Source organism: Caloenas nicobarica, chromosome 16 (assembly GCF_036013445.1).
Source record: "Caloenas nicobarica isolate bCalNic1 chromosome 16, bCalNic1.hap1, whole genome shotgun sequence".
Classification (NCBI taxonomy): domain Eukaryota; kingdom Metazoa; phylum Chordata; class Aves; order Columbiformes; family Columbidae; genus Caloenas; species Caloenas nicobarica.
In genome coordinates this window covers 2,508,456-2,531,959 of record NC_088260.1, presented here as the reverse complement: position 1 = coordinate 2,531,959, position 23,504 = coordinate 2,508,456, and the positions used below count along the sequence as shown (strand labels likewise).

The 23,504-nt window shown below is 41.3% G+C and overlaps 1 protein-coding gene across 1 annotated transcript in view; it reads right to left on the bottom strand.

The window, feature by feature from the left end:
* The window catches only part of TMEM132D (transmembrane protein 132D), a 220,088-nt gene that overhangs the window by 25,991 nt on the left and 170,593 nt on the right, over positions 1-23,504 (bottom strand). The window contains exon 5 of the mRNA XM_065646455.1: positions 12,513-12,656. Coding sequence (XP_065502527.1) covers positions 12,513-12,656 — 144 coding nt within the window. The remainder of the gene's footprint in view (positions 1-12,512; positions 12,657-23,504) is intronic.

The window sequence follows — 23,504 nt, the reverse complement described above, 5'->3', positions numbered from 1 at the left end:
CAGCAGCTGGGCTCATTTGGTATCCCTGTGCTTGCTGATCATGTGAGTGTCATTGCAGCTTCAAAGCGGCAGATTGCAAGGTTTGCTGGCACCCCGTCGCTGTCCCTGTGGGAAGATACCTCTGCCATCTCAGCTGCACTCAGCTGCAAGACCTACTATGAAAAAACTTGCACATATCTGACAATTGCCACTCATCTATTTGCAGGGAGAGTAGGACCGAGGAAGAGGGAGAACTTCTTTGTGCAGGGTGGGCTCCACAAAGCCTTCTGAACTTCTCCAAGGATTATTTGCTGTTATTGAACTCCCTGTTTCTCCCTCAGGTGAATAAGGGTTGTCTGCCTCAGGAAGATGCTATGATTATTCAGATTTATTTTTTTTTTTTCAGAGGCAGGGGTGATCCTCATCACACAAAATCACATTACAGACAGAGAAAGGCTGATTATAGTATACGTATAGGTCCTCCCTGGGCTCTTCTCTGCTGTGTCTCATCCAATCTCTGTGTACATATGTGCATATTTCAGTAGGCTGATAGACAGCAGTTAAGAAGAGGTTCCCTAATCCTTTTCTTTTTATTTGTTTGGAAAGCAAGACTCCACATAACGGAGGGAGAAGGAAAATGAAAGATGTGATATTTACAACAGAACTGTGATTGCTGCAAAATCTGGGTACGCAGTTATTCATGCCTATAGGTTTGCTGGGAATGAAGCTGCACTCCAAACTTGGTGGCTTCCATGTTTTTTTTGCATAAAGCAGTACTAAAAAAGAATTGTTCTATCACCCTCAGATATTGAGAGGAGATTTTAGCACAGTTTCATCTGGATCTTTGAGCCTTCTTCCCTCAGACATGTGCAAGCAAGGGAGATTTTCATTTCTTTGCACTTATAGATGGATATGTGTGAATCCTGAAAGGCTTTCACAAGCTAAAATAGATCTTTCCACATTAGCAGACACTTAGATGGCGATATCACTCACATGGTGTCTGTGTCTGTCCTACCTGCTTTTTATGTACCAAACACCATCCACAGAAGTAGCCTGGCCAACTCATTTCTCCAAGAGTGCTTCCTTCCAAATCCTCATATCTAGCATGGAAATGGTGCCATTTAGGCTCTTTGGATTACAACAGTTTCTCATTCCCATATCTACTTGGAAATCGTCTGACAAAATTTATGAGCAAAGATAATTTTCCAGTGGGTCAATGTAAGTTTCTTCCTCTGTTGCACAGCTTCTTAATAGACTGTGTGGACTGCAGAATCATGTTCCCTTGTATTATGTTATTCCTCATACAATTTTAAAGTTCATCTACCTCAAGTAAATCTGGCTGTTTCAGCTAAAAGTTGTGTAGCCTTGGGGATTCTTTATCAGATGAATAGATGATCTTTTTAACACCTTGGGTTTCTGAATTTCATATCTTTCATTAAATCAGTCTCCCTTTCATGATTTATATTTATGCCAATGCCCAATTCTATTACAACTCTCTCTTCTGCTTTCTCAATTTCCTCTATTATTCTTTTTTGGGTCTATAATATCATTTCAGTGGCCAACTCATAGGCTGTCACTTCACATTTATGAACTGAAACATGAATGTGCATTATTACTTTATATTTATGAAAATCCATGATAACTAATGCACTGATTCAATTTCTGCCAAGAAGCTTTATGTTTGGTTTCATATCTGGCCTCTAACCCCCATCCCTCCAAACAAACTTTTACATCTATATTTACATATTGGGATCATTACAGTTCTTTTATCTCCCTGTCCCAATGACTTCAGAAGCTATAATGGATTTAGGTGGGAGTTTAATTAGAAATGGCTCTTTTCTGTATTTCAGGCTATATTTCACGGGGAAAAATATGACTCTAACCAATGAAAGTTTTGATGTAACCCCCCCAAAGCCCCAGGCTAGCTAGGTAATTTTATAGTGGAACAGACAACCAAGCAGTGGGAGACCATAGTGGTGCCTCACTCCCTCACAAGCCAGCATTTATTTTATACCGGTTTATATCCTTGTAACAAAACAGCTCTCAGTAGTTTGCCACTGGTTTACAATGATACCAGTGCAGGCAGAATCCGATTATTTTCAGTTTTTTTCCTTATTTCCCTTCTTTGATGAGCAGGGAGTATCTCTGAGTATCCTCAGAGACACACTCGGGCCCCCCTGCCCCGCTTCCAGATAACAAGACCGGTCACCGCACTGTCAGCTTCCGACAAAAAAGCCACGTTGGGGGTGTTCCCAGGAAGATAAACCACAGCAAACGGCAGAAAAGCCTGCCCGAGTGATGGTCACATTATGATTTAGCTCGTTAAACCTCACTAAAACTTAAGGCAGCCCTGAAGCACCCATGAAATCCAGTAGTAGCAAACTGGTCTGCACAGGGACTAGGTACCAGAACACAGAAATGTGCCCCTCTTAATTCTTACGTGTGCACTGCAGATACCAGGTGGTTCTGAACAGGTGATTTGACATCTAAAGGTTTTTCAGAAGGAAAATGTAATGATAGCTGAGTAATAAGTCTGAGGGTTTAGCAGAATTTTCTATATTTGCTCACTGCGTCTGGCTGGTGAATGAGACTTTTCCTACTTTTGGGTTGGTGCCTCAACAGCAACAAACCAACCAACCAGCCCATGAAGGAAACCCTTATCTGTAATTAGCCCTGCTGGAGACCAGATTGTAACTGTCAGATCTGGACACTAAAAAGTACAGGATGAGGTTACTCATACTACGTACAGCTTTCCTACCAGCCTGAGCTCCAAAGAAATAAATATCAATGAATGCAGCCCAGCTGAATTTACTCAGAGGAAAGTGGAAGATGAGATTAGACACGCACATTGTTTAACCTGGGAACAAAGGGCAGAATTCGGAAAACGGCTTGTCAAGGTGTCTTCAAAAATTAGTATAGTACATACAACTGTATTGCCAGAGGGGCTGTTTCTGATCCCGTCTGCAGGCCTGTGTGAAATCCTTGTGATGAAATTCTCAGCCCTCGGGAAACACTTGCTTTCAAGATTTGTTACAAGCTTGAAACTCAGCTCAGCATCATCAAAATGCATGAAGAACTTCCAAGGAAACACGGGCTGACTTATGGCTATGGCACTGAAACAGCTAAAAATGGCTCTGGCTGATCTTTGCTTTCAGCATTAAGCCAAGGCCAAACTAAACCATCCAGTGATGGTGAGAACTGTGCTTAGACACACAAAAAAACTCCCAATAAGGACTAGACTTTCTCTCTTCTCTCCTCTCCTCTTTCCTCTTCTCTTGTCTCTTCTCGTCTCTTCATCAGATAAAGTCCAGAGCAATGCCATTAACTGCACTGGGTTAACTCTGGATTTTCAGTGGCAGAAATGAGATCCAGTCATTAACAGAAATTGTATGTGTGCACGTGAGACTGGCCCTGGTTTTTTCTTTTAGTGACAGCCAAGTGCAATTAATCTAATGCTTACAGATAATGCATAAAATGCATTTTAGTACACATCCACTGTGCCTTTAGATGCTGAAGCACCAGGGCAAATGATACTTTCCTTCATTACTAAAGTTTCACTTCTCTCTCTCTGGCTTTTAGTAGAATGAAACGGAGCGTGTAATGGAACGTCATGTTCATAGGTTTCATTTCGGTATCAGCTCCAGGTCTGCACAAAATCTCAAACATTACAACAGCTTTTCACATGCTCACAAAAGCAATTGCTGAAGGCACTCAAATCCTGGAGTCTAAAGAAGATGCTCTGAATTTACTGAAACAAAACCCTTTTACAGATGCAAAATAATTACCTGCTTGCAAATAATCAGGTTATTTTTAATAGTTATTATATGGAAGAGATTATATAAATTGGGAGAAAATATCAGCTTTCTATAATACCCACCTGCTCTAAATACACAGTTATACTTTTAACTAAAATTAAAGAGCCATTAAGGCCAGTTTTTGTAGGTGCTTAGGCTTCTAATTCCCAATTAAATTAATTGGATTTGAATGACTAAACAGCTTCAGAAATCAGGCTTATCACCCAATAACCTGTTAAACAAAGCGATGCTGCAAAATAAGACTGAAACTGGAAAGTTGTTCAGCATTTCCATAGGTAGCTGATGTGAGAAAAATAATAGCACTGATGTCTCCTACAAACAAATACAACATCCACACCGCATACTTAAAAAGGGCAATAGACCAGATCCTGTTACATGTGTAAAGCATGAGAACTAGTTCAGATAATTATTATTGATAACAAACGGGAGTCCGAGAACTTCTTGCATTCTGACATCTCAAAGCACTTTTCAGAGGTGTTTTCCTTGCTTACCTTCTCATGCTCAGAAGTACTACATCAATTTTGTAAGTAACTGCAAAGGCAACAAGTAAATGTAGCCAAAAGTCATCATGGAAAACCAGGGGAGAGCTGAGGGCACAAGCCAGGACTACACTGCACTTGACAGAAAGGATGCAAAAACATCTGCCTCAAAACATGCTCTTTCTGAGCTATTTAAGGATAGTAATTTTTAAAATTTGATTACGCCACACCAAAAACGTATCTGGAAAAGGCTGAATTGGTCTTTCATAGGATACATTTGCTCTGCCCAAGCTTACCTAGCTCCCGAGGGGGATGCTGAACACTCTGCAAATATTAAATAAGGAACTGCAGGACCCAGACGTGCAGCCAGTGGTGCTTACGAGACATAGAAGGAAAGAAATCTTCAGTAGCAGACCTGCACAGACTCTGTTACGTAAGAAATCTGGAAATATTTCTAAATCCTTACTCAGCCACTAATATTTTATCATGACAGTCATTTTTATGTGCTGTGATTAAGTTAAATTTAACAGGAGTGCTTCCTAACAAGTCTGTGCTCTGTCCTAGTTAGGGTTATGTATATTATTAACAACCACAACGATCATGCTTAGATAGTACCTTTTCTGCAAAGATCCCAAAGTAATTTTCAAGGATTTAGTATTCAGAACCATTCTACATTTTTGTGTGTGTCTATGCTGAGACAGATCAAATAAATAACGTGCCAAAAATCACGACAGCACACCAATGTCATGGCTGGTGCCTACGCCAGAGCCTGTACTATAACCAGCACATTTCGATGCAGCGTCCGAAACATCATTCAGTGGGTTATCCAATTGTTATCCAATCTTATTAAGGCAGAGGCTAATGAAATGAAAATCAAAAGCCAAACACCGCAAACAGACTGAGCCCTTATTAGGATCTGTAACCCAACCCAGGTTCAACACTGGAGCAGACTTTGGTTCTTCATCACCAACCAAGAAGAGAAAACTGGACATGATTACAAGTCCCGGGCTCATTATGTCTTTTTGACCTCTTAGCCTTCCTAACACTTGTAAGCTATTTTTTTCCTTTATATATGTATGTCATAAACAAGCCCCTTGTTTTTCCAATTGCTTCTGAGAACTCTAGGAGTCCTCCAAATATCCCATAGCAAATATTCAGGATATTCCAGGTCTGGCCAGCAACTTCTCTACTAATTCCAGATCACCAGACTAATCTTCATCTGATATTAATCAGTATAGTACTGATACAGTCATGGGATCTAAGCATATTTAAATCAGCTGAAAATATCTTGTCACATAGCTTATTTTAATAAGACCAATCTCTTCCATAGCTAATACAATCTCTGGACAGTTCTGCAAATGATAAGCAAAAGCAAAGTAATTTAGTGGCTATGATGTATCTGATATGTCCAGAAAAATCCTAAGTGGGGCTGAGAAGACAGTAATTTATATGGCATGTTGTAACTTTTTACTGCATGCTAATAAAGCAACACAGAGTTTTGTGTTGTGATCTGGAGAATGGCTTAGAGCAGGCACAAAGAGCTATAAATACCACATCTTCTAAAAGAAAGTGGCAGACGGTCACTGGAACTGAAGAACACAATGAGTTTTAAAGCTAAAGGGAATTTTTTGAGAGACACACAAGTTACAATGATTAATGCAAATTCCTGTTTTGCAGACAGGTGCTATTGGATGATCTGAGCCCAATTTAGCTTTCATTTGTATCAGTGTAACATCACGTGCTTCATAATGCATGGCTGGCTTAGCCCAGTGAAGAAAGAACTAATTTCTCTTGTCTGTTCCCTATTTCCTCGGCACATTTTTCCTAGAGATCAGTCAATGTCTTTTCATGGAGATGATGAAGCACTTCTCAATACTGGGATTTGGAACATAATACAATGAGTTGGGCTTTGAAAGCAGCTGAAAACAGTAGAAGCCTAAATCCGGCAGTCAGAAATAGGTGAGGCACTGGGAAGATCTTCACCCGTGGTTCCTGAGCATCTTCACGGGGAGCATCCACCGGCACAGGGCCAGGAGAAGCCTGTTACAAGGATGGTACCCCACTAACGATGTGACAGCATGGCAATGTCTGCGCAAACCTGTAATTTCACATGCCATTTAAGTGAATACACAATAGAAAGAAGCACTCCTGGCCACCTCTCACCCTTAGCTACTGATTCCCACTCCGATATTACTTCTTTCCCGGCGCTGGCATGAGCTTTGTGAGCATCTGACATGAACTCAGAGAGGGAGCAGGGAGCTGAGCAGGCAGGCAGCTCATTCACCAAAACAAGAATTGATTCATTTTCACTCAGCTGCACTCATGGTCAGCAGAAAGACAGGGATGGCAGCTCCACGTTAGTTCACTTTAAACATTCACAGGATTGCGGCTTAGCAATCGCTGTATACATCAGGGACGTTCATCTTTTGGGTTCAGTAAGTGATTAGATCTGCTCAATCAGCTCATGCAAACACTCAGGCTCTGAGACTGAACAACCTTCTCCAGAATTTCAAAGCTACTTTCTTAAGAAAAACCAACAAAAAAACTCCAGGGAAAATAAATAAATGAATAAATAAATAAACAAGCTATCTCTCAAATACAAAACTTGAAATGATCTACCTGTGAAAGGTACCTGCTCTACAAGTCCAGTCATTATGATTTCTTTCTTACTTTCTATGGTCACAGTTGACTACCATCTGTCTGCATCTCTTCATAAACAATTCAGATTGGCAGCTGGTAAGAAGGGAAGCCATGATCTCTGCCCCATTATTCAAAAGAATTCCTCACTCAGATCATCTTTGGCATCACTGTTGGGATATTCTTTAGATTTTTGCCTCATTTTTTTCATGGAAATAGACATATTCCTTCCCACGAAGGAACAGAAATACCCATAGAAATTATCACCCCTGGCTCGACAAGAACACATTTCCATTCCCATTAAGCACAAAAAGACAGATTTCTTGGTATCTTCTGTAGAATTCTGAGAAAGTCTCAATTCAGGATTTGGATTTTTCTGTTACAGAGGAGTTTTGTATCTTATATGCTTATAACCTTTAATAAACACAAAGAAACTGTAGTCAACAGCAACGGTAGCAGTCACACTGGGATTTTCAGAACGGATGATTACAAAAAGGCAAACAGCTCCATGAAAACCTTGTTATTTCTCAAGATTCACATCAGAATGATGAATTGGCAGAATACGAAAGAGACAAATCCAGTAACTGCAACAGCTCTAGGTGTTTCAGATGATCCCTGGGAGATGTGGGATGGTCGTATCAGTTCTACATGCAGAACTTATTTTTGCCATGTCTGCCCCTCATACCAGAGAGAGAGAGGAAAACTGTTCCTGCTCCCTCAGAACCAACATCAACAGCACATGGACTAAACTCAACAGTTATTATTACAACTCTTATTTTTATAGTGCATTTTTCTAAGTTTGTCCTGTCTCCTGATTACTAGAGCAGATCAGAAAAAGTATTTTCTTTTTCACAGTTGCTTCATCCTAAGGTGAAAAGTTCACAAAGATTCTGATGGCAGGAATACTGAAACTGAGTTGAAATGACAGGACATGATTTCATCATTTTCTGTCAAAATGAAATGTTTAGACATCGCAGGAAATGAAAACATCCCTTTGCTGACTTAAATACTTGTTTCAAGATAGATCAAAATTATTTGGGATGGAATAAGGCAGTTCAGCTGGTGAGAGAAACTGTGTTATATTGTGGAAAACCATGGTAGATTGAACTTGATCTTCACCCGGCCCTCAAGGTAGAGATTTATCTCCCTATTATAAAATTCGGCCTGACACAACCATATTCTATATGCAAGTGTTTAATCCAGACAAAATCCCATTTGCTCATGGTAAAGTATTTTCTTTGATATCATTCAACAAACTACGCTGATTTCATCTGCCTTTTCCTTCTATTTGGGTGCTCTGAACACCGAGCAACCCATGCAACAAACTCACCTGAACGGGATATTGCACATTCTGGTCAGCTAGTGGAACAGATAACATGAATCTCAGATCACTCTTAGCTTGGCTTAAACTCAAGAGATCACGAGGAAACTGGGATTCTTCACACTCTTGTTTTTAAATTTTTGTGTATCTTTGCAGCACCTGCGTTTTAGGGGCCCGTGATTTTGACCTGCAGCCGTGAGGACTTTCTTTGCCAGCTGAAAGCTGGAACTGAATAGTTGTGTAGTCACATGCACCCAAGAATGTGTTGTAAAAAGAATATCAAGTGGACTGCCGCTAGCAATGTGGTTGTGAAATCGCCAGCACTGGAGCTGCCAATGCTGAACTAAGCAGCAGATAAAATCCTGGACCCCATTATCTTCTCCCTTTGACTTTTTTACTCTGTCACCCCACTGACTTTAGAAGAGTCCAACTTTTCCCTGAAGTGCAGCAGCGTAAGGAAGAAGAGAAACAGCTGTTAAAAGTTTAACGTTTTTTTTAAAAAAGTCTACTTCAGGCTATTTTAAGTGCTCTGACATTTCAGCTTTTTGTAAAGTCTGTCACCTGATTAAAAATAAGTTATTTTGCCACTGATAAAACCACATTGCGTTACTGAAAGATTTATTAGCCTGCAGTAATATTTCACAAATTGCCAAGTGCGTTGTTATCCTCTCTAATACAGTCCAAAGGGAACAGAACGAAGCAGCCACCAGCCCTTCAGTCCATCAGCAATAACTTCCCACCACGTCGCTGTGTTTGGAGCACACGGATTTGGTATGGAGTCCTCTACAAAACACTATAATACAAAAAAGGGCCAGAGAAACTGTACCCTGTTCCCAGAGTTGGTGCCATTCACTGTGTGACTTCCAGCAAGTGGCTTCTGGGCAGAGCTGAGAATATATTGGAATTTTTAGTTAACTCCCCAAACAAAATGAATCTAAAGGTGTTTTCATTTCAGGGCAACAAAATGCAGACTGTCAATCAACTCATCACACTGAAAACCCAGAGCATTGGAAAGTGTTGCTTTGGAGACTTTTAGGCTTTGTTGAGCCTTGAAAAAAATGGCCATTTTGAAATGGAAATGTCTTTTCAAAGTGAAAGATTAAAAGATGTTGATTTTTCCTCTCTCCTCTCCTCATTCTTGATTTAAATAATCTTGAGTATTTGATCCCTATCAACAATTCCACAAAAAAAGTCTGGTCACCAATCCCTCTTTTCCATGAGGTCAGTAGGAGTTTTACTATCTACTTCAATGGCCAGAACTTCTTTACAACACTTCAAACTTTTCTGTCTGAGACTCTTCAGTTGTGAAACAGCCTATAATGTGCCTCCATTTTTTGGTGTGGTTACTCTGTCATGGTGGACCAAATAATTTCAGACAATCATTTGTCAATAACAATATTGTTTTAATGGACTAAATTCTGTCCTGACTTATTCAGCCACGTCCAAGAAGATGAAGTTTGGCTGAAAACAAGTCACTGCAGAATTTTGTCTCTTTAAAGTTCTTTGAAGTCTGAGTGGAAGAAGTGAGTAATAAATGTGATCCCTGAAACTAAAAGAAGAATGAGGTATCCTCATTCTGCAAGGAAAATGAGCTTAAACTCATCGTCAATCAACGCACACACACACAAAGAATAAAAGCTAAGCCATAAACATGTAATCAATCTGTTAGATGCTACATGACAGATGCATTGAAAAACAGCAACTGTAAAGACACAAACAAATGTAACCTTAATCTTTATATTTCAACAGGCATTTTAAGCAGACTTTTTCTTCCATTTTATATTCTCCACTCTAATGCTCAGAGAACAGGAACTCTAATTACTGTTGCAGGCTGAAGGCTGGCCAGTAATTATATATCTTTATCTTCATTAGATAAGATGTCTGTGAATAAGGCTTGGTCTGAACCAGAGCAGGTAAACTGGAAACTCGGAGACACATTTTCAATTAAGAGCTCATTTTAAACTGGCAGCTCATTTCCCTGCTGCTGAAACCTGCCTGCGGAGGAGGGAACTCAGGGGGATGTTTGCAGAAGCCCAGAATGTCTTGATCTCTGACCAGTGATTTCCTGTTTTGACATCGAGCCTGTCATCAGTTTAACTGTGCAACGGTATATCTATTAATAATATTAAGCACACAAACCTTTATTGGTATATTAATGTACTTACAATTAATGATAGATGCACATTTAAGCCGTAGTACCACTTTAACCTCTTTGCGAGGGTTAGAGCTGAGCATACTGCTTACTATAAACTGATGCAGATTTACAGCAGACAAAACCATTTCAGAAATATCCAGTGAGCATGCCAAAGAATTTGGATAAACCAAAACTTTGGAAAACAAACCTGATTTTTAAAGTATCTTCCAAATGATCTATTTGTTTTCAAATTCTTTGTTCTAGTTCTCTGAAAAAGCTTAAAGGTTAGTTAATGAGTAAGTTAGTGAGTGAAGACTTAGTCCATTTAACTTCCACAACACAAGCACCTCAAATAATTACTTCACTTTTTTAAACCTAGATTCAGCCCCACTGTTTGCTATATGTGGCAGATTTACCACATTGAAAAGGGCTTCATAGAAGCAAAAAAAAAAAAAGTCTCTATTAAGACAGCCAGAAAGACACATTTAATCAGAAAATACCAGCATAGTGGCTATTCGGATTAATAGAAACCCTGTGTAGATTCTAAAAAGGAAACACAAAAAATGCTGTACTTTTAAAATGCTTGGGTTCATCTGGTGTATAAGAAATTACCATGAAGAAATTACTTAAAACAAGCCTAGAGTGTAAACATTGCATTTTTTTGACAAAAAACCTCTGTTTAGAGATAGCTCAAGAAAGATAATTTAAGCCCATACCCAGCTCTGTTCTTCAATTTCCCAGTTGTCACTCCCCCTGTGACATGAAGTTGCTGAAATTGCAGCTATGTCTCCAACTCCCAACAGTTTCCCATACAACAGTAAAACCCAAGTACCTGCACCCGTATTTGCCTATAAAGGCAAAAACTGTCCACTAGGAAATATCTGAAAAAGCCGATGGCAGCCAGGGAGGTTTGCTTTGGAGCTAAACGCTACCCTTAGCTGTTTGAATCCAAATTAAAATGAACTAACAGAACAGGTTGAGAGCTTAGCATTCCAGTCAGCTTTAGGCTAAGGCAAATTTCACAAAGGCCAAGTCCTCAATATGGTGCAGTTCACAAAAGTTAATGGGATAACAGTGATTTCCAGCAGCTGGAGGGGTGGCCTGTAGTATTTGTAATCGTTTTGTGACATGCTGGTTATGTCAAAAAAGAATTCAATTTTAACTTTTATTTGTAGCCATGTCTCTCATTTCCTCCTCTTAAGTGACAGCCACAGATAAGTTTGTGAAAAGATAAATAAATGCTGCTGTAGACAAGCCAATATTTCTGTCACCACGTTGGAACATTTCCACCGTATTTCCCACAATCGCCACTGCTGACCGTGTCCTTCCACTACCACTAATGTGTGTTAACCATTAACCAAACTGAGTACGAATACGCAGAACTTCTTAAAAGCTTTTGGTAGTAATATTGGTACAAGCTGAAAGCCTTCAAGAAGCAGCAATTTTCTTGAGGGTCCAGTCTGACACCCAGATTTCAGTAACAAAAAGACACTTCAAGGCATTCCTGCAAGCTCTCTCCTCACCACTGCTAAGGACAGTACACACTGGGAGTCAAAACTAAGAGTAGCATTTCTCTTTCAAGGAAATTTAGGCTACAGAGCTGCTGTACAGAGTCAATCCACTGGCCAGGTGTATTATCCAGTAGCCCCCAGGCCATGATTGGCGGGCAACAGGTTTCCTCTGAGACATCCTAACAGCAATTATGACCCAAGAAAATTCCAAATTTAACGTTGTTTGCAACACACAGTTGGGTCAGTACCAAGATGACAGCTGAATCCTTGAGTCATAGAGCTCCTGTTCAATGTTGCAAACCAGCTTCAGAGGAATTACCTCCCTCTCTAGAATATCAGCTGACAACCTTCCTGACCCTGCACAGCCCAGGGAGCTGAAAAGTAGAAGGCAAAGGTAGAGTGAACTCCGAGAATACTTCAAAAGTGGGAAGTGAAAGACAGTTCCAAGTATTTGACATGCAGGATGGAAAATCTGTGATTTGGGGGTTTTTTATTGCTCTGCTGAACCAATCTATGCATAGTGGTGATAACAAACCTTTGTCTTTCAGCGGCAGAACAGTTCAGAAGGTGAAAGAACTTGTTATGTTAGAAACCACCAGTGTTTTGCCTTTGTGCAACAGAGCACTATGATCCTACCTTAATGACATCTTCGTCTGATGATCTGCACTCCACAGATTCCAGAAGATCAGTCACAGTCCCATCGTCTTCCACGGAGATCACTTTGACAGGGACAGCCACTGTTTTCCCAGTGAGAATCGCTGTATTCAGGATCTCTGCTTCCTAAGAAACCAAAAAAGCCCATTTAGTCAATACATTTTGCTATTACTTTATTAGTACCACCTACATTCAGCTTTAATTTCTAAAGTTGTTCTAATTCTATATTCTAAGGTTCATTATAATTTCTGAGATTATGAATTAATTCTTCTATTCCAATAACTGCTCCAAGTGCAGGGGGCGGAAAAGACAAATTTCCTCTCTTTAATCCTGGAACCAAACTCCCAGTTCTGATTCAGGGCTGTTGAGACATTTGTCATGCCCTAATTGCCATTTCGCAAATGCTCACCAAGTGTCAGAGCAACTTATCACCCGAGGAATGACCCTGCACCACATAAACAACATTTCCCTGCATCTAACAAGAGTGAAACTTCCGTCTTGAGGAGCTCACTAATGACTACGCTGATCACATAAAAATAATGTCTGAAAGCTTTGCTGTTTTACCCACAAAACCTTTTTTTCTCAGAGGTTTTCTACAAATATTGAAATTGTATGGCACCGTCACGCAAATACAGTCAACATTTAGAGCAAAGAGGTACGGAACAATTGCTAGGGAACGGGTTTGGATTGCGGACAGTCAAAAATTGCCATGATTCCAGTCCTGCATAAATAACTATTTGTACCACAGGACTGTGGGGAATCAGACCCTCGTCAGGTTTTCTAGGACATACCCTGGCTCTTGTTGGGTAATGGTGGGCGAGCACTTGTTCACAAGTTTTCTTTCTTTATCTTTTAGTGAGACCTGTGGAAAACCATCCTCTCCCAAAAAGGAAGGATGGGCTCTTTAAGCAAAATAAGCTCTGCAGTGACCTTTGTCACTGGTACATCATTGTTGTGATGCTTATTGCAAAATGCATTCCTTCCGTTTGCTTTATCACTTCTAATTTAAAAGTGCTGAGTTCTGATTATATGAAGAGCAGGAGACCAAAGAGCACTCTCGGTTACCTGGGTGTCACATCAGTCTCGCAGGGCGAATATCGCTGATGTGTGTGAGATACGCAGAGAGCACAAATTGATGCCTGAATTCTTCCGCTCCTAATTGCAAGATATTGCTCATTCCTGGAAAGGTCTCTGAGCTTTTGAGAACCGTGCCTGCGAATCACAGACTATCCTGTAGAACAAGAGGCTCTTGATTTCAGCTGGCTCTTGTGAAATAAAGGCTTCCAAAGCCCCCCAAGTGCTAACTTCTCATTATCTAAATAGCTCACACTATGAGCTCTGAGACTGACCTGATTTTACTTGTGGAAGACAACAAAATGAGAGATTGAAACCAAGTTACCAGAAGATGACGACTCCCCCTACTGCCTCTTGGGCTAAAGAGAAGCTGGGATTTCTCTCATCTAAAGGATACAGATCAAAAAGACCTTTTCTTATTACTTAAAGAAACAGAGACACTTCATTCAGACTCAAAGCAATATTTAAAGAAAGAAAGAAAAAAACTCCTGATCTTTTTGATAGCTGCTTTGCCAAAGTTTCCCCATCCTCACCATCATCTTTAGGGGAAGGTGAAACAGCATTTCACAAAAAGAGAAGAAGAAAATCCTCTCCCTCCCTCAGCATAAAAGCCTTTCAGATATTTTGAAATTATAATTCATACAAAGGTGAGAATATCTGCCTGTACTTTAAGGCCCTTCTGTCTTGAGTGCACATTTGTTCTCAGTAGAGAATATATTATTCAGGCAACTGGGGTCTCAGAAAGATTTGCAATTAAGTTTCCAGGTTCTCTTATTTTTTTCAGATCTGAGCTTTGCAGCGAAGTTATTCCTTGTAAGTTATTTAGATACTTTTACCACTCTCCTATAGGCTCCAGAGAGCTGCAAATGGGGGCAGCTTGACAGAACAACTGCCATTAAGCATCTGCGATAATTACAGAATCCAGACATCAGGTCCTGATTTTGCAAACGCTTGGGCATGAATCTCACTTCACTGGGACCGTTTGAGGCCGTACCACATGCCTGGCTACTTGCACCTAGTACAAAGCCGGAAAGACCTGCTTCCCCAAGCAGGACTGCCTTTCTTTCTCCAGTTAATACATTACAGTATGACCCTCGCGATTATTTTATAAAGCAAAGGGGAGTTTAATAACTAAACCTTTGAAACAGTGTGATTAATGAGGTCTCCTTACCAAAAGCAAATGTAATTTCCCCTGGTGAGAGCTAGTAACTGAGAATGATTCTCCAAAGCTTCATTAATTCATTTTGAGTTTCCAAATTTTCCAAGTGCTGGCTTTGGATATTCTGAATACAGACTGAATCCCAGTATACCTGGTACCTATCCCTGTATGGAAATGCAAACAAAACCAGGCTACTTCGTACATCAGCTGCCTCACTGGCACTACCCTGTTTTCCTTCTCAACTCCCTTCTAAAAGCACGTGCATGGTGTATGTAATCCCGAGGGAATTTCTGCATGTCCAGAGTCTTGGTTGGCTCAAAGCTCAGGAACGTGGTCTCGGGTCCTGTCCCAGCGCTGTCTGAGGCTGCGGTTCCACAGGGCTGTACTGAACCCCGGCGTGCAAACAACCTCAGTGACTTCAATGGGAGCGCTGAAGTACAAAGATGAATGTGTTCATACCTGACTCAAGGGTAAGGAAGCAAATTCACGTTGTCTCTATCCAAAATCGAAGATCCCAGATTCAAAGTATTACAGCTTTCGTCTGTAGCCACGTTCTAGATCTATGTTCAGAACCAAAGTGTTTCCAGAACCGTGCACAGTCCATAGCAGCACAATGTGCAGAATGTGACAGTATTGCTGATTCCTAGACAGTCATAAAAATCTCCAGAACAATCCTTGTCCCCTCTGTCTCCAAGAGAAATGAGGGAGGTGTGGGGTAAGAAGTAATGCCTGGAGTTCATAGAAATCCCTGCGGTGATTTTCTGACTTTCTATCAGCAACTATTTGTCCGGTCCCAGGAAAAGAAATTGATCCAATACTTTTCTAAAGCAAAAGAAGGGCAAAGCAAGCTGGCAATGATCCAAAGCTCTGTTAATCTGCACCAGAACAACTGAGCTGTATATTCTGTTTGCAGAGGTTTCGGTACCTCTACACGTACAGACTTGGAGGATGATTTCTTTAGGCACCTGGTTTGCATCGCACCCTTAAACACAGAGGTGTAACAACCATTTACACCAATTTACACAGCAGGGGCAGACTAAAATGCTTCTTCAGCCATTTGTTTAATGGCTAGAAGGCGCTTAATGTTTTCCTGGTGAAAGCGTATTAAAATCATTTCATTTTGAGGAAACAAACATGATAGTTCTTTAGCTATACAGAGATTTATAGTTAAGAGTCTCAGCATGTAAAAGCTGTAAATCTAAATAGTTACTAATTTAAAAGTGTTACTTTTTGCTGCTTAAGTGATGAAAGAATCTTCTGCAGAAATATTACAGCCCTTATCCATAACTAACATAGATTATAGGAGATATAAAGTCAGGGCACTACAAGATGGGAATAGTTATGCTTTTGCAAAGCTATAGCCAACTATTCTAACTGCTAAAAGTTGATTCCCTGAGCAGCTATTTAAAAGTTGCTGAACTTTCTCTATTACGTACTGTATATCTATAATTCACATACACTGAACTCCTCCTATAATAAAATGAAATAATAATAGCAAACAGAGAAAGCCATTTTTCTCCATGTAATAGAAATGGAAGACTAACTAACACTTATTCTGAAAATGATACCACATTCAAAATATAGTAATACTTTTAAATAGGATTCTGGAGTGACCATTCTTTGCCTACTGAAGAGATTCATATTAAATAACTGAGCATATTAAGCCCTCCAGCAGAAACATATTCAGAAGATACACACAGTAAGCATCTATTTAAGTAGAAATGCTGAAGCGAATACCTGTTAGTTTTTTCAACTTTAATTGGTAGCTTCCCTGCAATTTAATTTCCCTTCGGTTATCTTTTGACTTACAATTCCCGGGGTGAAAGAAAGGACTTTAACAATATCTCTATAAATCTTAAGGGATTTCTTTTTCTCCCCCTAATTCTTTCTGTGTATACAACATTTCCTAATGTTTGTATTCATAATGGCTTTTAAAAGAAATAAATATATGACTAACTCACGCTTGGCTTTGAGGCCCCACATCAGATTTCTGTGACAAAGCAAAGTTCAGCAGTAGCTGTCAGCATTGTTTTCCGACCGCGCTGAGCACGATTCAACACATCATTTCCCTGCCGAGTCCCCCCCAAAGCTCACACCACCACACGCAGCAGCGAGCAAGGAGCCAGCTTGTTTGCAAAAAAAGCCCTGCAGACACGTTTCCTCAAAATAACTGGGACTGATCTGCAGCTCATACCCTTCAGGACAAGTAATACTTGTCCTACTACAGTACACAAGTGAAAAAGTATTAAAAAGTCCCCACAACACCATAATACGTGTTCTAAAAGAACAGCAGCTCTCCAGTTACATTTTTTATCACCGTAGTGGAATATATTTTTGCGGGCTAAATATCTGACTTCTAAAATCAAGCATATTCCTTTTTGTTTCCACAGGTATCTTGCCTTTTTAGGTTTACTATGTCCAGACTGCAGCAGGGAAGAGAATAAAGTGATGACTGAAATTCCCTGACATCCAGGGCACACCATCAAATGAGAAGGAATAGTTGCCTGAAAATCCATCCCATTTGGCACCCATTAACATCCTCCATTTTCCTTTTTTTTTTCTTTTCTATTAATCAGCCTTCAGAGCATTATTCCAGGGTACCACCTTGAATCTTTTCACTATTTATTTTAAAAAGGACTAGATTTTGCTCCTCTTCAGCTAGCAGCCGTCTTATTTATATCAGAGAATCCACCCTTCAGTCATGCATTACTAATTTCAAATCTTATTTAGCATCAGGTCTCAGAATTAAGAAGCTAAGTGACAGCTGTTTAATTAACTCCTTAAGCTGATTAGAAAGCATTACAGAAATCCCCCCAAGGAAGAGTTTATAACTGTCAAGAGAGCCTAAGGCCATGTTAATGCTTCTGTTTAAATTTAGTAAGCTTCTAAACCAATAAAGTCTAAATGCTTGACATCCTCATGGATGTGACCAAATTCAGCTTTTTTTCCTCATGTTACCACTGCAAGGATAGGAAACAAAAACAACAACATAGAAGGGATTTGGAAAGTCAGAAAGCAGCAGCTGAACAATAAAGCAAATAGATGCATCTCTCTAAAGGAGCTGCTGCGAGTTCGTCCCGTCTACCACTCGATTATCCTGGATTAGTGCTCGACGCTGGAGTGAAGCTGAGCTTGCACCTTAAATGCAGAGTCATCTTCCAGCTTCTGCCTGCAACTACAAAGGTTTGTTCGTTGGTTCTTAAAACTTAAATCCACCTTTAATGATAAGATTATGGCAGCTGAAGTACAAGTTTTAGAAGCAGCTGGTGAGGCCAGATACATGGCAGTGCAGAGGAACCGAAACCGCTCCAACGCAAACTTCCTTGGTTGTGGTACATTATTGTCAGCTCTGAGCTCGCAAACAGCTTCAGTTCAGTCTTAAAATACTGTAGTAGTTGGTCTGAAAGCTTGAAATAAATTAAATAGTATTCTGATGTCTTTATTTGCCCTGTGGTTTCCAAACCTTGAGGATGCAGGGGAAAAAAAAAAATCTTCTGTGTCCAAACGAATAAAAGATTTGTGGGCAGAAATAACACAAAATAATTTGTGAGGCCTTTAATAAAAATAGAAGAGTTGTAAGTAGAGTTTGAAATACTGCAAATGTGAGAAATGATGGTGAAACCCGAATGCAAAAGTGTGAAAAGACTGACATGAACTTCCAAGTCAGCTGTTTGTTGTAATGTGTGCACTTTTCATTGTGTAGTGTGAAATCTGAAGTCACTGGGAATAGGAAAGAGGAGAGGGACATAAAAGCAAATTAATCACATTCAGTTTAAGCACTTGTTACCTAATTGGTTTCCTTTTTTCCTCTGTACAGGCGAGAGATCTCCACAATCAGCTGTGCTGACACAAAGTTTAAAAGGTGCATAAACCGAAACCCAAAGGCATGTTTCTCTGGGTCCATCTACCTGCTGACTCTGAGCCTTCCACACAGCTGCTAGAGAGGGGAAAATGGATTTTTTTTTTTTTTAATAGCAAATTGTGATTGCAAAACCATTGGTAAGAAAGAAAGAAGTGGCAGAATCAATGTCCCAGTATATTTTTCTTTCTTTAGTTTTCGGTCTCTACTGCCTTGCCCGTGCGCGGGGGGTGAGTGCCCTCCAGCCACGCTCCCGCTCCTCCGCTGGGGCAGCGCCAGTGCTGATGGAGGGGGCAGATCTGGCGAGGACGAGCGGCGAAACGGAGCCCCATCTACAGCACAGCAATCACCACTTTCCAGTTAAAACCAGAGAACAGCCAACGGCTGGATTGTGCTGTGGGGAAAAAGCAACGTGGGATAATCACAGAGACTGTCTGACCCTCCTACTGTCACACACGAGGCATTCAGGAAAAATACCGAATTATACTTAATCTGAGAGTTAACTTTTGCAAAGCCTTTTCACTATTTTACATTCTTACTAACAAACTTTTATGGCTGTGTAGGTATAATTTGTCACTGCTGAGTGTGAGGAGGGAAAAAAAGCCAAAAATATGACAGTGCTGTGTGTAGTAAATAGGGAGAGAAGGAGCAAAATAACAGGTAGATCTTACAAGGGAAGAGTGGGATCATTAATAAGATGACCAGCAGTGAGAGGTCTCTCGTTACACAGCCTGTGACGTTCAGTAAAAAGCTGAAGAAGGAAAGAAACGCAATTTAGGAGCAAACCCAGGTGCTGCTGTATGTGCCTCGGTGAAGTGAGGCTGCCGTCTGGGCAGGCGAATTCCAACATTTTGCATTTGTATGTTGTTAGAACCGGGCAATCCTGGCTTGTGGACACTGCCAATTATTGCAGGATGCAGTTCCACATCTTTAAGTGATGAAAATGGCAGGAAATAAACCACCTCACTCTGAGGGAGAGAAAAATGCCTTTGCCTGTTGTGTCCCATTTCCTTGTCTTTGTCTGTCTCACATATCTAGATTGGAACTGCCTCAAAACAGAGATCCTTATTTTTTGTGGTATTTGTGCAGTGTCCAGTCCACAGTTCAGCTCTGAGGTCAAGCTGCTGAAGCGACTAACAGTAGGCAACAGTTTTCTTGAAGGTGAAACATGGCAACCACTCAACAAATGCAAGACAAAGTAGGGGCGATAGGACATCGCCTCTGTTTTCGGTGCTGTTATTTACCGCTCTGCTGCTGGGATAAAGGCACACAAGGTTTTAACGTTTCTAACAGTGACTTCACAGAGTAGAAGTGTGTCATTTTAAGCCTGTATTTTCCGCTAAGGAGCAGGCAGCACACAGGCAAAGTACCTGTAGAGGATAACGAGCTATTTAGCAACAGGACAGTCTGTAACGTCGCCAGGAAGCTATCCCAGCCACGCTGGATCACTTTACACTCAGCTGGGGAGTCAAATCCTCCCATCAGAATTCACTTTTTTCTAGCTATAGAGTAAACGCAAATTTTAATTTGTCTCAAGTTTAAAATGGCAAAGTCCCTTCAATGCTTTGATGTCTAACATTTAGGAATTGTGTTAGTTTATTTTGGTGTTTTGGTGGTTTGCAGTGCTAAGCGGGCTACCACGATCCCGGGAAGCTGTCATGTGCGTTGCCTGTTTATCAAAGTCAGAGAGCTATGAAGTCTGCAAATTGTCAGGCTGCAGTTCTTCAGAGAAATTGCTAATTAATTCACAGCCTCCAAACTGTAACTCCATGAAGCTGCAAGCGCGTACTCCAATTTGGTGCCTAGAAAGACTGCTTTAGCTGATCATCAGCAAGGTTTGCTCTTAAAAGCAAACAAACAAACAAACAAACTTGGGGAGATTTCTCCTTTGCTTTTCCTAAACAGGCTGCCAGCACTTTCAGACATCATTGCAGGAGGGAAAAGCATGTCCGATTGTCAAAGGAAAACCTTTCAGAAAATCAGAGCTGGGAAACGTGGCCTAAGGTACCTGAGTGCACTGTGTCTGATACCCCCGAACTGCTGAGACTGGGGAGACTGGTAGCGACATGTCATGCGAAATTAGCTAAACCAAATCAAAATTTCACACATGGGGTCAGTATCTCAGCTCCCAGATTGATGTGCCAGCGTGAGGCTCTTTTGATTCTCAGGCCTGCAGTTCGGAAGCCTAATGCAGAGGTTTGGTGCCTGCGGGGGTTTTGGAGCTCTGTGAGGGGTGGACTATGGGATGCGATGTAGGGATTTCCAGCAACAAAATGAAAGCTCTGGGATATCACTTCAAAGAAAAGATGCCAACGAGACTCTAGCAATGCAATTTAGCAGAGTAAATATTTGGTGTGATGTGTAGCAGAGCCAGAATGACTTGGGTCAAACTGACTGAAACAGCTTCGCTTGCATAGAGGGAAGCATTAAGAAACCCCAAACAAATCACTGGCCTTATTTAATATATGCTTTTTTTTTCCCCTTTCTTTCTTTTGCACTTGCTGCTGTCATCCCCATGCTGTATTCTGAGCTGTACGTGAATCTTTCCCATCTTCCACACTGTGCTACCCCTGTGCACTCAGTGGTCTAAAGGGAATCCTGAGGGACACAGCCAGGGACCCCTTTCCCCATCTGCCACACAGCTCCTTGGGGCCTGGCCAACAAAGAGCAGACGAGAGAAGCCCTTGAGAGGCAGAAATATCCAGCAAACAAATCTGACAGGTTCTTCTGTGTCATTCTTTGCGTTCCAGAGCCACCCAATGACGAGATCCACATCCCTCCGTGTCGCACACCCAGCTTGTCTCCCTGTCCCGCAGCCACCGCGGCCACCTCTGTGCCTCCCGGGACTCCCTCCTGCCCCGTCCTCACTCTCTGCTCTGCTCACAACCACGTTTCTGCACTGTCACAGCCGACAAACGACAAGCTGAAAAAGAGTCGAGGCTGGGAAGGGTGGGAGATGGGGAGTGGGGAGGAATCTGAGGCAGAGAACAGGGCAAGGGGCAGGAGAGGAGGGGAACTCTCCCAGTTTCTCAGGGGAAGTCAGTTGCTGCCTGAAGAAAATACAGGAAAAGTGCCGTCCCACTTCACTTTGTTAAAGGATACAGGACTTTGCAAATTTCTGTATAATATGGTACATGGTGCACCGGATGCTGGGCACAGCTGATAACTGCAGTTCTTGTTTTAGCAGTGAGACCTCCCTGCTCACGTACGCTGCTCTCATCCACTATCTGCCCTCTCCCTCCCACATGTGGGATGAAACCTGTTTCTGCACTGACCAGAACTATTGAGACTGTACATTAGGAAGGCACAAACGAGTTGATGATCACAGTAGTTACATTAACTTCCTCAAAAAAACATTTCTAAGTGTTATCACAGAGGTTTAAAGACATGACTTCATACTACTTTACAGAAACAAGGTTTCTGTAAAAAGCTTCCCCAGACTCAGGCTGTGTGGGAATCGGGTCCCATCAGAGTCCTCTGGGACTTGTAAAACAGATGGAACAAAACGAGATTCAATGTTTTATTTTCTGAATAGGTTTAGAGTTTTCTATTGTTTTAACAACAAATTCACACCTGAAAACAACTTCAGTATCATCTTGTTACATGTGATGATACATCTGCTGAGGTCTGTCTGTTGGTGCTTTACGCAGAGTTTTGTTTGAACTTGGAAGCCCTGCTGTGAAACATTCAATTATTTTCACGTACCAAACTATTGCCAGGAATTTGCCTTGGTGAGTCACATTTCCTTTGGCAGCCACACGTTCACACTGACCTGTCTGAAGCCCGACTGATGTAGAAGGCACAGACACGACCTTCCTTATCACAGATCTCCACCGAGAACTCTGCTGCTGCCTTGCCAAGCGCTGCCCGAAGCTGCAGCACCAAACACGCAGCATCTACTTAGTGATGTGAACTTGAGGATCTCTATAACCCAGGCATAAAATGCAAACACCGCATTTTCACCTCGAAGTCTGTGATGTATTTGTCTTATCCTGCCTAGCTGCTCTATCAGCTCCTACAGTTTTCCCAGCTTTTAATGTCTACCAGTCAGGTCTTTCACCAGCACATTGCGTGGTTTTCCACGGCAGCTGCAGAGCTGGTTACTTTACAACCCTCTTTAAAATTCAGCCATAGTGACTACAGGATGTTGCAAGTCTCGAACAGACGTTTATTCCTCTCCTCCCATCTCTCATGACTTTGGTTTAACTCCGTGAGGTCTAGCAAGACCTGTCAGCAAAGCAAGTAAATCAAAGTGCACATGTGATGTTTATAAATATGTATATAGATTCAGTTCCCTCCATGTCTACAAACTGCTTCTCAGAGAGGAAAGCCATTTAGCACCGTCTACAATAACAACAATCCTAATGCATTTAGCATCTCTGACTTGATTTTCACACCGTTTTAAAAGTTCTGCTCCCCCCTCGCAGTTTTCCAGAGGCGAAGGCTGGGCAGCAGTAAGGTCAGGAGAGCTGCCCAAGCCTCCCTGCGGAGCCGCTGGCAAAGCCAGAAGCAATCCCTGCAGCTCTGCCACCCCATCCCTGCTGCACATGGAAAATCCTGAGAGCAACTGAGATGATGTACAAAGCATGGCGGGAAGACAAGGGGAAAATGATGCAGTGACAATGAGACAAAAAGCAGATTTGCAAGGATGAAATCTGCCCCAGGGTGGCAATTAATGTCACCTCCCATGGCAGAGCCAGAGAGCAAGGACCAAACATTTTTTTCACATTTCTAAAAAGAAAAAAGAGGCTTGTAAGGAACAAGACAAGTCATGTTCTCCTGGTCACTGTGCAGAGGAGAAGGGACTAAGTTGCCCATTCCAAAGTTTCCTTACAGAATGGCCTTGGTAGTTTTTGTAGCACATTCATATTCGGGAATGTCA